The sequence below is a fragment of the Netta rufina genome, assembly GCF_964035555.1.
Source record: "Netta rufina genome assembly, chromosome: 1".
In the NCBI taxonomy this organism is placed as follows: domain Eukaryota; kingdom Metazoa; phylum Chordata; class Aves; order Anseriformes; family Anatidae; genus Netta; species Netta rufina.
The window spans coordinates 44,692,413-44,706,927 of NC_140123.1; the positions used below are offsets into that span (position 1 = coordinate 44,692,413).

At 33.5% G+C, this 14,515-nt stretch overlaps 1 protein-coding gene across 1 annotated transcript in view; it reads right to left on the minus strand.

Moving 5' to 3' along the window:
* The window catches only part of MYCBP2 (MYC binding protein 2), a gene marked incomplete at its 5' end in the record, with an annotated part of 193,425 nt that overhangs the window by 96,658 nt on the left and 82,252 nt on the right, over positions 1-14,515 (minus strand). The window contains 10 exons of the mRNA XM_084300818.1: positions 567-759; positions 2,723-2,819; positions 4,534-4,617; positions 4,708-4,842; positions 5,386-5,477; positions 7,226-7,353; positions 7,464-7,589; positions 8,691-8,863; positions 11,385-11,544; positions 11,914-12,118. Coding sequence (XP_084156944.1) covers positions 567-759; positions 2,723-2,819; positions 4,534-4,617; positions 4,708-4,842; positions 5,386-5,477; positions 7,226-7,353; positions 7,464-7,589; positions 8,691-8,863; positions 11,385-11,544; positions 11,914-12,118 — 1,393 coding nt within the window. The remainder of the gene's footprint in view (positions 1-566; positions 760-2,722; positions 2,820-4,533; positions 4,618-4,707; positions 4,843-5,385; positions 5,478-7,225; positions 7,354-7,463; positions 7,590-8,690; positions 8,864-11,384; positions 11,545-11,913; positions 12,119-14,515) is intronic.

The following is a 14,515-nucleotide window of genomic DNA, read 5'->3' on the forward strand; positions in this document are numbered from 1 at the left end:
GCAACATTAATTAATGTATATTTAGAAATGTTAATTTCACAAAGCAAAATAGCGAAGGGTGTGTTAAGCTACATCAAAGAAACCTGCACATCAAAAACTTCCAATTTTCCAGTCTTTCATAATACATGCTGAATTTTAATATAAGTATTGTTAAACTACAGGCATGAAAAACATTTACTGTCTTTCAAATTTAAATTGTGCTCACTACCAAAGCACGTACTATGCACAGAAATGGGAGAAATGAAGACAAAATGGATTAAAAGAACTCAACTGTCAAGCAAAACAAAAATTAAAATATACATAAGTTTCAGTGTAAACATGTGGTATTGGACACTTGGTTATACGGTTAGCTGCAAATATCCCATTTCTGACCCACCTCAATATCCCATTTCAATATCCCGTTTCTATTGGAGCAATTAAGTCTCTTAATTGCTCCAATAAAAATATCTGTAGAAGCAATTTCATCTTACAGCTCACTCTACAGTAATAGATCAATCTTGCCAATGTCCTGTCCTGTATATTATTATTTGCCGATAAATACGAAACAAGTGAATTAAGGAAATTACCTGATATTGGATATATTTCACAGGTGTAGACCCTCAGCAACCTCAGACAGCAAGTACCCACAAAACGCAATCTTTCTAAATCCAGAAGAGTAGCAGTATATTGGAAGCCTTTAAGTCCACGAAGTTCTTCGACTCCTAGCACCAGTGTTGTCCAGCTCCAGTGAAGAATGCTCAATAAAGACTCAAAGCATTCCTATTTCAGGATATGAAGTGTAAAGGAAGACAGATTTTGTGTAAAAAACAAAACAAAAAAATGAACTTTCAGCAACAGAATAAGATGAAACGCAAACATCTATATCAGTATTTAATCTGAAAAGATTAAATACCTACATGAATCTAACATACAAGACACAAAACCTATTTATTTGAGAATACACAAAATGAGAAGGTAGGGAATAATTTCACTGTATTACTGTCCTAAAAGCAATTTATAATACATTATAATAACGGGTATGTGGAAGTCTCTCAGTTATTTAAGAACCAACAGCTGTTTGTATTCATTTGTAATACAGATTTTTCAGTAAATTTTACTTGTTTTATCTGCATTGAATAGTGTGATACTTACTTTTAACAGAATACATTTTTGCCATAATGGTAATGTATCAGGGCTGGTCTTGCCTTGCTTTTAAGCAGTTATGATCTGTAAGATCATGGGAACTATATCACATTTACAGTGTTTGGAAATTTCAACAGAAGCACTTGGTAATCCATGAGGAACCTGAGGGTTTACAAAGTTTTGTTTATCCAAAAATTTGTTTCTACTGTTATGAAATGTGTTAGTTTCATACAGCTGTACCTCAGAAGGTTCCCTACAAGTATTTGGTATTGATTACCTACAAGGTGCAGGTATACCTTCAAGCTGCAACAAACACACTGACTGTTCAGTTATGTATGCAATGTCCACAATGCCTGATTCTCTAGAATGATAAAACTCATATGCCAATTCATATCTGTGGTGAGGGATAATAGCATCAAAATAATGAAGAAGGAAGATACAATGTGAAGGATTAAAAGCCACAGTAGTCCCTAGTTTAATGAGAAAATTTTAAAGTATACTTATTTAGAGTAGCTATTAATACATTCTAATAATATGATTACTAAAAACACAAATCATATCAAATTTCTAGAATTAACCTGAAAACTGGAAGATCATTCTGATCATTAGAGAATACTGAAAAAATACAGAATATATAAATGAGAAAAAAAAATGGTTAAGAAAACCTGACTGAACATGTCTGTATGTAGTCAATAATTTCTATGTAACTGTTAGTTAAGAATACTGACAGTACACATAATGCAGCATAAAATATATTTTATGGGATGAAACTGAAAAAAGGATGAAACTGAACAACAAATAATCATTGCTTGTAACAGGTAAGTAAGGGACTGTAAAAAACACAAAAATGGAAAACACAAAGATGGAATCAGCCTTACTCTGCATCATAATACATCATTTCAATGGAGTGTATTACGCCTCAAAATTTGACTAGCTTTCTGCTAGTCCTGCTGTATGTGAAGAACTGCACACTATCTCCTAGTAATAGTTGCAGGGCGTTGTAGCTATTAATACTCCTTACCTCATCTTATCAGAGTTTAATTAAATGCTGATACTCAGTGCATACTGGAAAGCATCCAAGAGGAAAATGAATCTTACCAATGACTAATTGGCAATGTAAAAGCCACAGAAAAGAGAATACATTTAAGCTCCTTCAAAACTAAACTAAACTAAAATCTGCCAATATTAATTTCTTTGCAGTAAGGGCTTTTACATTGAATGCAATCAGTAAGTAAAAACTCAAAACAAAACAAAACAAAGCCAATCAGAAAGAAAACTAAGAAATTCATACATGAAAAGTAAACTAAGCCTTATAAACAAAAATATTTCCAGGTTTGCATCATAAGGTTAATACCAAGGTTAGCTTAGGCTTAAATTTGAAGTCCGCAAACTTCAGAAAACAAATAAATAATAAAAACAATTGAACAAAATCAAAATAAAGAAGTTCTATATAACAGTGTAACTTCTGCTTGATACAGCAGGTTTAAAAAAAAAAAAAAAAAAAACACTAATGATTATCACACATACATCTTTTGGTTTTGTAAGTATGAATGTATGAATGAACATGCACAAAACAGAAAGGATTCCAGATAATACTCACCACTGACACAGTTCTGGCAAAAGACCTCTTTAAAATATGCACAGGTTCACTGGTTTGCTGTTTTCCTTTGGAGGCACTACCATCACTTGTTGGCAGCCTGGAAGGACAATTTAAGATTTAAGAACTGACCTAAATTCTGCACCAAGCTTTCCTGTTTCTATTGTTGAAGAACAACAGACAAAGAAAGGTTTAACAGAGTTATCCATAAATGCTCAATTTCAGCATAACTTCCTCCAGTTCCTAACCCTTCTAGACCAGCAATTAAATAACTTGAATTCTGTTCAACTAGCAATATTGTGACAACTGAATAAATTTGAGATCTACGTGAAATTTATACAAGCATTTACTGTATTTCTTCAAATAAAAATTTTAGGACTAGAAATGTTACTTCTCAAAGAATACTGGGTTTCAGTATGTGTAGGCCACGTCATCATTTTTACTTTGTGATATCTAATGCATATCAAGCACTCAGAATTAAAACCAAATGTTTTTGTCTTTGAGTATTCACAGAGATAAAATCAGTCCACACCTCCTGAAGGCAGATACAAGTTCAAGTATACTTCAATTTCACTCAAACTGCAATGAAAAAAGACAAAAATTTATGTACCTATATGGAAGCAAAAGAAGAGGAGACCAAAGGGATACTAACATCTTGAAGAACTCTGGTTCCTAATAAAAAAGTATTTTTATTTCCTGGGGATATAACATCCCTGAGTCTACTCTTAACTCTGAAGTGTATAGGATGTTGTTTGGAATTAAAGTATCTGAAGGTGGGTCCCAAAGTCCCACACAATAAAAGCAAAACCAATATAGGCAGCACGTGTTAATGCAGCACCTTTCCTCATGTGCTACTTGTGGCTCTTCAGCCACATCCTTCCTCAGAGGACCCTAAGTTTGCTTGTCTTTGGTTGTAGCTATACCTCCACAGAAATTAACCAAACGATTAATAAATTGTACGAGGACTTTATGCGCATCAGTCAAAACATTCCTCTGGATAGAGAGGCATTTATGAACACAGAGTTTACCTGGAAAAGTCAGCTGCTCTGACAACGGACCATAAAAAGGACATATTGAAAAAGGACATAGCAAGGGACCTGATGTATACATATGGTTCAATTAACATATATATATATAAGAATATATATATTTATACATGTATCAGGTTTTGTATATATCTGAGGAAATCTGAAAGATACATAATGGAGTGAAAGAGTTCTTGCTTTTTAAAACCACTTGCATAACATTTATCATGGGGACAATAAAATTAGGGTAGCTAATTGTAAAGCACAACTCGTTTTAGCTTTTTTTCATTACAGTAATGCAATCTGAAAATCTGTTTAATATTATACTACTCAAAAAGTGAAGCATACTAAAGGGAATACTTCCCAACTAGAAGTGAAACGTTGGATGAAGTCACAAAGCTCTATAGAACTATGATTTTATGATTAAAGTCATTTTTAAAAAAATGAAAGCCTCACAGAATGTTTGAAGTCGGAAAGGACCTGTGGAGATCACCTGGTCCAACCCCCCTGCCAAGCACTGTCACCTAGCACTCTCTGCATGGGAAACACAGAATGTCTCAGAACATAACATACAAAGAATAAGCTTTTAAAGAAAAACCACTAAGAAATACATGGTGGTATAATGTACTTAATGCTTTTCTTAGATACTAAGTTTTACGTCAATTTTTCAGATACTGATCTCCTTAACTTTAGATAATAACAATGCTATGAAATATATACTTGTTTAAATAGGGCCTCTGCTTAAAAATTGTGTCATTAAATTGTTCTAAATAGAGGTCAAAATATTACCTGTAGAGTAACTGTGGAATCTGCCCTGCATTAACATCTGTACCGTTATTTGATTTCTTAGAACTTTTAAACTGAAAGACAACACTGAAAGAGAAAAACAACAACAACAAAAGCAATTATTCAAGTAATATTAGATCTCTTCTTCTGCATTAAAAAATACAGAAAAAAAAATACCCATCATCCGTAGTAATAGAGGCCTGTCCGTGAGATCCACAATCACTGCTAGGTCCTGACACTCTTGCCCAGGCTACATACCACCAGCCAGCTTGTAGGAGTACAGGTTCATCAAACATCATTGCATACTTCTCTCTGGAAGGAATAAGTTCACAAAATATATATAACTGAATTAGTTTATATATTGATCTTTAACAAATTATACCATTTATAAAAGAAAATTCAAAATTAATGGGAATTAATTTATTAATCTCAAGTATCTATTTACATTTGACATTTAAAAATAATTTGTTGAAAAACACTAGTAAATTTTACTTTTTCTTTGTTTTAAATTCAGAAGGACCTGCAAATGCTTACATCTAGCATGGTCTTGCATTTTGAAACAATCAGATATGAAATGCAAACAATGGAGATAAAGTTAATTTAAAATGTACACCAAGCTAATTACATTTAATACGTATTACTACAACTAATGTAAGAGGGTAATTTTTTTAGTAAATTTCAAGAGTTTATGCATAGATTCTTAGGAGTTATTCATGAACGTTTAAGAAACTAGTATTATACACATGGGTCTTAATACTTAAGATTTAAAAGAATTAGTCACGGATTATTTCAATGGTAAATTCTTCCATCTTTCAAAGCATCCTTTCAATATGAGTAGTAAGGGAAATATCTTACCTAGCAGCACAATCATATGCTAAGACATCTGTTTCAGCAAGAAGGTCACCATCAGTCTCATGGTCTCCCCCATCTGGACCCAATTCAAACAACTGGTAGAATAAGAAAAAAGGTAAAAGTATGTCTCAGCTGTTACAAACTTCATGCCACCACTTTTTCCTGTCTTGTATTCCAGAAACTGTTCAATATTATTCTTTCCCCTTCCCAAAAATAACTGCTAGTCACTGTTACTGATAGGCAAATTCTCACCTGGAAGTCAGGATTTTGTAATGTCATGAACTATTAAAAAACAGCAATTGACACTGATCTCCCAGCCTTATGCCCAAATATATTCTAATCTTAAGTGGAGAAACTCTGTAAATCTTGCAGACAAGACAAATACAGGGCATCTAAAAAAGGCAAAGTTTGGCAGAATATGAAGGTTTTCTATCTGGAGATATACTCAGCTTATCTGGAAAAGGACAGCTTGCCTGTCAGTAATATCATGAACAGTTCTTGACTAGGACAAAAGATGTTACACTTTTCAAAAGAACTTGGGCTTCTTAATCAGTCAAAAATCACTTCTTCAATTTGATCAGCTTGAGAGAGGCCCAAAATACATACCTATGACTTATAAGACCCTATTTAGTATGTAGTTTATCTGTGATAGGACTGGCAAATCTTATTTTGGTCATAAGCTAATCTTAGACAACCAGAAACAAATTGAACAAATAATACAAGAATGCTTTGTCAGGGTTACAATCTTTAGTACTTAAACCTTAGTAATGCTTTTCGGGTTAACTTTCTTTGATTTCCTTAATCATTTGTAATTCTAAGTGACTGTATTAAACTAGAATAAATTACAACTATTTATTTCAGCTCTCCAGTTGTCTTACACAAATGTAAATGCTAACCACGTACCATCAATTTCCCTAAAATAAACCATAATAATTAGTAGCCCTATTCATCTGAAAACAGAAAAAGAAACTCAATTACCTATTAAATGATAGACATATGACAACAGTAACATATTTCTTACATAAAGATCAAACAGAAATCTCCTACAGCTATTTTCCTTCCTTTTTAATGTTTTTCAGGGAGTTTTTGAAATCCCTATTAAATGCAAGAACAGAAGGTATTTATCAGAAACGATTGCTCTTGTAATCGCACTGTGTTTACTTGAGCTTTTTTTTCCAATTCAAAACCAATTTATTTAATTATTTACATCAGTACACATGCTCCAGTCCTAATCATCTTTATGCTCAGCACAAAGCAAACACAAGTTGTATGCTTGGTGCTATTTCAATTCATTTTCAATTGAGGAATCCCAGCTGAAAAGCCATCCAGAGGTCAATCTGGGAAAGAAATGACAGCAACTGTGGGAAGCAACGGTTCAGCTGCTACTAAAAGAATTCCAGCTATTGATAAGTATTCTTTTCCTGTTTTTGAAAAGCAGTTCCCCATGTATCCCAACACATGATGTGTTTCTAACTTGAAGCCCACAATACAAAATTTCTGCAAATGTTCTGAGCTTCATGAAAATGATCACAGAACTATTCTACTCACTGCTGTATCAGATCCAGGCACCCGTAAGATGGCATAGCATTTAGTGAACTTAAGAACGGTCTAATTCTTGACCATTAAGAATAGTAATTCTCAGTTCTCTACTTCATCCACCTTACCTGTGTAAGGTTCATTACTTCTCACTAAGAAGCCTGGTGCCAGTTCTATTACTAATGCTTTTAATATACAGGAGACCACTCATTCATCAAGAAATAAAATTAATCATGTTTGCAGGTGGCATTTCTAAAGTTCTGAATTTGAGACATAAAATTATTTAAAACAAAACCAAACAACTTACCTTTATTTTTGCAGTATATTCACCCCTACCTCCAAAAAGACCAAGACCACCTAACAAAATATCTGTATCAGCACAGAAACGGATAGCTTCTACTGAGTGGGCTGAATAACCCCAGCCACCTCCATGACCTAAAGAGAAAAAAAATATCACAATAATAAAAAAATACAGTTAATCTACCCTAGTCTTTTATTCCACAAGCTTGATTAATTTATGCTATAAAATTTTACTGTGTACATACTTTCAAATCTGTTAACAACACTATAGTCTTCTTTAGAATAAACTTTCATTACTGCTTGAGTCTCTTCTTCTGTATTTGCTACACCCATTTTTAAGTCCTGCATAGCAGCCAAAGTATCAAGACAACCTAAAAGAAAGCAAAACCAAGAAACACTTAACATTTCTTACTGTTAATTATGATCAGTGAAATGGAAATGAATCCTAGTTAAGAAGATCAAAGCAACCTAGCTGCTTTGTCCCTAAACCACATGTAGTCTACTAAGTATCATTTTAATTTTGATTAGGTTATGGGTCACTGCTATAAAATCTGAAGGTTTCCTGTTGAAGATCGAAGTCACTTAATTGATTCAATTTCCAGAATAACCAAGAAACATGATTTAATCTAATGGTAAATAAATAGCCAGCAACACCCTCATTGTTTGTTGGTTTTACTTTTACTTCCCATGTTACCACAAAAAAAGAGCTGAAGTAACAAATGAACAATGGGCAGATTTGAGAGCCCTCATAGAAAGCTTTATGCTTCATATACATGGTTACCTAAGATACGTTATTCTGACTTGAACACAAAAAATACTGTTCAAGTTAAAATTTATCCTGTCTCTAACACACAGGACAATGAACACATTACAATCTCTGAGCAAGTAACCTAAAATAATTTCCAAAGCTGTGCTTTGAAGCACTGGACATGTTGGTTATGGCCAATTTATACATGAATACTACAGGATTATTTTTCATTTTGGTGGGCTTTTTAGATTAAAAAAGGAAATCATATTACTCTTAATGGCTGACTATACAAAGCTGCAAAAAGTAATTCTAGTTACAGATACTGAATTAATTTCAAAATTGCACATTTAAGGGTGCTTTTTCTGTTTTTTTTTTTGTTTTTTTTTTTTGGAGACTGCAAGTTAACTCGAGTATTGACTGCAGACTGTCCAAAAAGTTTATCTAGGAAGCTCTCTTACTGTATTCTGCTTACCTCTGCAGGTTCCATCAGAACTCTAAAATCATCTAGCATCATTAAGATGGCAGAAGAAAATTATTTTGATTAAAATAAATGAATGTCAGCCAGATCATAAGTGTTAAGAACAATGGTGAAAAATTAAAAGATTTTAACTTAAAAAAAAAAAAAAAAAAGAAGTCAGAAAGCTGTTACACTACAGTTCATTTATACATTAAGTAATGTGTCTATTTCACCTAAGCTTCTGACTTATCAACTATAAATGTGTACCTAGAATGTGCAAAGCTGCATGAGATCTGGTGGTTAGAGCTTTGGAACCTGTTGGTAGAGCAAGTTCTGGACTCAAAATACTACACCGGGATTGCATGTCTGGAGCTGAGGGAAGTCTGGAATCGGCAACTACTGCATTGTAACTCCACAGTTCCCTAGCATTTGGTCGAAACCTAGAGCAAGACAAAACAGAGTAAAAAAAAAAACCCTTTCACCTACTTAAAAAAAAAATACAAAAAACTAACTGATAATTAAGTAAGCTTTTTAATGTAAAATGTAGATATTCCAGTACAAACTCTTAAAAGTGCACATCATTACACCAAATGCATATAAGCTTTACTGGCTTAACACTAGGCAAATGGAGAGACAACATTCTTATTGTACTTCAAGTAAAACGATCATATTATGGATTTGCATATTGTAGAAAATGTTAGGCACTTTTCAAACCTAATAAATATTAAAATGGTATAATCTATTAAGAAGCATGAATTAAGTAGCAAAGTACTAGACATAATGGCAGATGTGCTCAAGAATGATAAAGATGAAAAGTGAACGTAAAAAAGCTACTCACCTTTAAACAAGTTTAAAAAGATCTTGAGAAATCCACATATTTTGTTTGGGCTTTTAGAATGTATAAGATCCCATTGTGAGTTTTTAAAGGATCATAGAAAATGGCAGCATGAACAACGGAATAGAAAGACTTTCTATACTATAGATCAACATGCACAAAAAGAAAATGAAGTTTTTGATATAACTATGTAAAAGGAAGAAACAGTTAAAAGACACAGGCCTATGGGAGTGTTCTGATTAAGGAGAAAATAAATTTTCACTTGGTACACTGTACTAAAAATCCAAAAGGGACTAAGATGGTATAAGTAACTGAGAAGGAAAGTTTTAACTAAAGATATTACAGGACACTACATCTATTCAGGATTTCAACAATTTAGCAATGTCTAAATTTATATACATGCATATATGTATATAAAGATACATGAAATGATTTAACCACTTGAATTTATCCACACTACTAACTAAAAAAATTCACAAAACTGTGAAGAATATCTTTAAAATTAAAAAGTTTGTACAAAGGAACTGCCCTTTTCATTTAAATAGGCATGAATAAAACTGCCCTTGAATTATAATTAATATACCACATATTTCACTACCAACTGGCATATAGATGTAGAGCTTAGGGATATGGTTTAGTGGGGACTGTTAGCGTTAGGTCAGAGGTTGGACTCGATGATCTTGAGGTCTCTTCCAACCTAGAAATTCTGTGTGATTCTGTGTGATTTATTAACATCTCTTCTTTAGACTGCTTTAATATTTTCTATTAAACAAGTATGGAATATAACACAGAAATAAATCTGCAAACAGAGACTTCCAGAATCCATTCTTCATAGTTATGTCCTGAAGCTCTAGATTTACTTCTATTTTCCAAATTTTTGAAAGGCAATAGAACATCATCTTAACAACCCACATTTACCCATAATATCACCTTTAAGTTACTTTCTTATAATGTGAAACTTGAGTTTGAAATTTGTCAAGCTGAATAACCATTATTGTTTTACATCAAGTTGAGTGTCTTCACCTGCCTTTTTCCACCCTGAAACTTCCTGCTTTCTTATGGCCAGGAATAACTCACAAATCGGGTCTTTCAGTGTTTTTTAGTCATGCTGATAATACCACAACCAAAAGTTTGAAAGGGTGTGGGTGCTACTTTTCCTTATTTCAAATCTCATCATAATTCACGTAAGAACTTAGTCTGGAGATTGAAAACTTAAACTGGAGAATTAAACTCCAACAATACTGGGGATGTGCACAATGCAGGACTACATCCACCCAAGGAATTTTAGAGATCATAAAGAAATATGCCTAGCAAACATGCATGCTTCAATGTTAAGTTCCCATATTATGTTCTGAAGCCTCAATTTTGGATGAAGGCATCCAAAGTAGAATGCAAGTAGCCTGGACACGATGATCTTTTCAAGATATGCTCCTACGTGATAGTATCTTTTCCAGATGAATGCTGACTAGCTGGTTCCCTGCTTTATTCTAACTTTAAGTGATTACTGTGTTTTGAGCAAGTCTTCAAAAATAAGTGTAATCACCCACCACTTGCACCCAGATATCAGTTCAACTCTCTGTCCCAAATACTGTCTAATACAGCTATAAAATAACTCTTTAGAGAAGCATCTGATGTTATGTTTTGGAACAAAGGTTTATGATCTATACCTGGTAAACGACTCCACTGAATGCAACACTCAAAGACAACTGTAACCTGAATGCCTGTACTATCTGTGTAAACATCTTTAGTTTAACCTCAAAATATCAGAGGTGAAAAGAATACTATTATTCTATTCCTTCTCCTGTTTAAGTCTTAATCACTAATGCTTGAGAGAGAAAAACAAAGATGAAAGACACGATGTTGTAGAAACTGGAATGTCAAGAAAATTCAAGTAGTCAGTACAATGTTAAATAGATGAAGGAAATCTAGGGAAGAATAAAAAAGAAAATAAGCAGAATACACTGGGATTCCCCAAACATCATGAGGTTGGAATGAGAATGATAAGATGCATAGAAGACTCAGAACTGTTTTTTTTGTTTACTCAGGAAATGAGCATAATCAAATCTCCAGCCTCCCAAAATAATTTTAAAGGATTTTATACTATGACTTGAGGAGCTATAATCCACACTTGCCTCCAAATAACATCATAGACAGGATCCAGACACACACCAGAACCTTGAAGGTCTTCCTGCTCAGAATCATTGAATGTTTTGCAACTGCCATCTACTTTGTTTATCAGAAGACATTTAAAAGGAGGAGGTTCTGATATTGAGGCTGGTACCAAACCTAGATCAAGGGGGAGAAAAATAAAAATAAAAAAACATAAAAAAGACTTCGCTCATTACATGGCATATTCTATGCATGAAGCATTAATGTAGTAGCGAAGAACAGATACCGCTACAGCAAATAATAAACCATAGTAAGATTGCAAAAAATGTGAAGTGCAAAAAAGCTTAGACTTAACAATCTTATTTTTAATAAAACTACATTTCTAAGGGAGCCATGAGCCATGCTCAGTATAACTACAATGTTAAAATATTTTAATTTGCTCTATTCACTTTTTCAATTTGTTGCTCCTTTATTGTTTGCATGCCTGAATCTGATTCTTCTCCAATAACTTTGTAAGCATTTAAAATATTCTAGAAGATTTCTTGCCTATTATATGCCTGCTTGCAAATATCTCTGATGTAGCAAGCACATGAGAATTAATGAGAGCTTCATCGATCCGGAGGAAAGTCTGGTCTCCACTTGCTCCAATCCATGTTGCTTTGCGTCCATATTTAGAGCCTATATTAGGCATCGGTGCTGGTTTTGCATTCCAGTAGGGCATGTCCAGAATTGGTCTACCAAGCTGACCTTTCTATAGAGAGAATATAAAATTGGTAATTAACACCAAGTCTCAGAGATAAGCAGGTTACTTACACAGTTAAAGCATAAAAAATAAGTAATCTGGAAGAGAGAGCTTACCACAAAATTACCTTCAGAAAATAATGACTACTTTAAGTGAAGCACTAGACGTGTATATAAAGCAAGCTTTTGAGAAATACTCTCCCCTCCTTATTCAGTTATTTTATTATTTTTTTTTTAATGGAACTCAAACACTCCATTAGGGAGAACATTCATTTCCACCTTCAGAATCAAATATAACAGCATTTATTCTATTTAAATACTCAATATTTGAATAACTTCAGTGCTAAACAAGGAATTAATTGATAGGAACTTATTCAGACAGCCTAAATTAAACTCAGTTCTGAACTTCTATGGACTTTTAGTTTGACAAAACACATAACTCTTAATGGTTCCTTGAAATTTATTAGCACATCAAATTTGAGCTAAAGAGTATAAAGTGCCTAAGCAAGCACCCCTGAATATGCTCATTAACATCCTGACCTGAAGATCTAGGGTTTCATTTCCAATCTACAGCGAGCTAACTGAAAGATGGACCTAAGCGCTTAAGTATCTAGAATCCCAGAATCTCAGAATAGTTCGGGTTGGAAGGGACCTTAAAGCTCATCTAGTTCCAACCCCCTGCCATGGGGTTGGAACACACCTCCCACCAGACCAGGTTGCTCAAAGCCCCAGCCAGCCTGGCCTTGAACGCCTCCAGGGATGGGGCATCCACAGCTTCTCTGGGCAACCTGTTCACCACCCTCTGAGTGAAGAATTTCTTCCTTATATCTAATCTAAATCTACCTCTTTTTTAGTTTAAAATCTAGTAAGAACTGATGCAATAAACCTGCTTAAACTTCATCTGCTTCACTCAGGCAAAAAAAATTAATTCAGTACCGATGAAGTTAAGGTAATTTATAATTTAAAATGCTAGAAGAGAAGAACATGCATGTATAGCAAATACATTCTGCCCAGCAGGTTACTTCTCTCTCTCTACATAACACTAAATATTAACTACAGGTGAGACTGAACAGGAACACGGTCAGACTAAGCTTCATGGATAAAGTTCATAAAGCCAAGAATTAAAAAAAAGGTGTAGGGGGAAAAAAATGCCCAAAATTGCAGATTTGTGGGAAACTCCATAGAACAGAGAATTACAATTCCAATCCCTGCTTCAGTTTCAGAGATAGCTTATTCACATCTAATTGGGAAGTCACATCATAAAATCCAAATCCAGAACTGAGAATATGGACTGGAATTTTGAGATCTCCATTCTACAAATAGGAAGACAAACAAATATGGCACTCCAAGTACTGCAATACCTCCCTGAAGAAACAAAATTTGCACGTTTTCTAACACCATGTAGTTTCCCTCACCAATCAATAGTTTCTTTAATTAAAAACATCACGATTGCTAAAATAAAACTTCCAAATTGACAACCTCTGAAAATAAAATTACTTCTACACTCCTGAGTTTACAAAACCTGAAGAGTAAGTACACACAATACTGTAATACCATTTCTCAGGCATATTTAATATTTTTTGACATACCATCATCCTTTCATTATATTCTGTATTGAAGCAAAACCACCACTTTTGTTTGGGAGAGACAAATGAGGAAGAGACTGATGAGGATAATCTAATTTAGAAGTTTGGTCCAGTCTTTAAAGTTTACATTTGAACTAATTTTGAATGAAGAGAATTCACTATTCACATATGCACAATCAGAAACTTGTTAAAGTTGAACCAAGAAAGAAAAACAATAAAGTTATACTGCATGTATGTAATGTATGTATAATGAATATACATGCACTGACACATACTACTTATATTCTTTTTCCTGCTTATTTACATGTTATATGAATACAGTATTAACTAGTAAGTTAATTTTCAGTGAAGTTTTTCTATTAAAAAAGATGTATAGATACTAATGTGTATCCCTCTAGGTAGGTGAAATTGTACAGCCCACTTTTTTTTTAACCATACATATCCATCAATCTCAATTTCCCCTTACACTTCAGTCATAACTAAAACCATATTAGCAAATAAGGCAAATTGTAACATACCTTTTTATTTTGTAAACTATTTCCTAAAAATCTCAGTATTGAAAAATTTACCTTTTTTGCTTTCATCTCATTTTTTGCCTATTTAGAAATTATTCATCACATTTTTATTTGAAAATGAAACTGTATGCTATAAGAGAATACTTCAAACTGTAAACAACAGTGAAGTTGTTTGTTTAGTGAAGACACTTACAAATAATATGCTTGCTCTTGGGCTTGCCTGACTTTATAAAACTCTTAGTGAACTTACAGTCTGATAGTATTAAGACTAGATAAGAGTAAAGACATAGGACAGGTGGTCTAAAT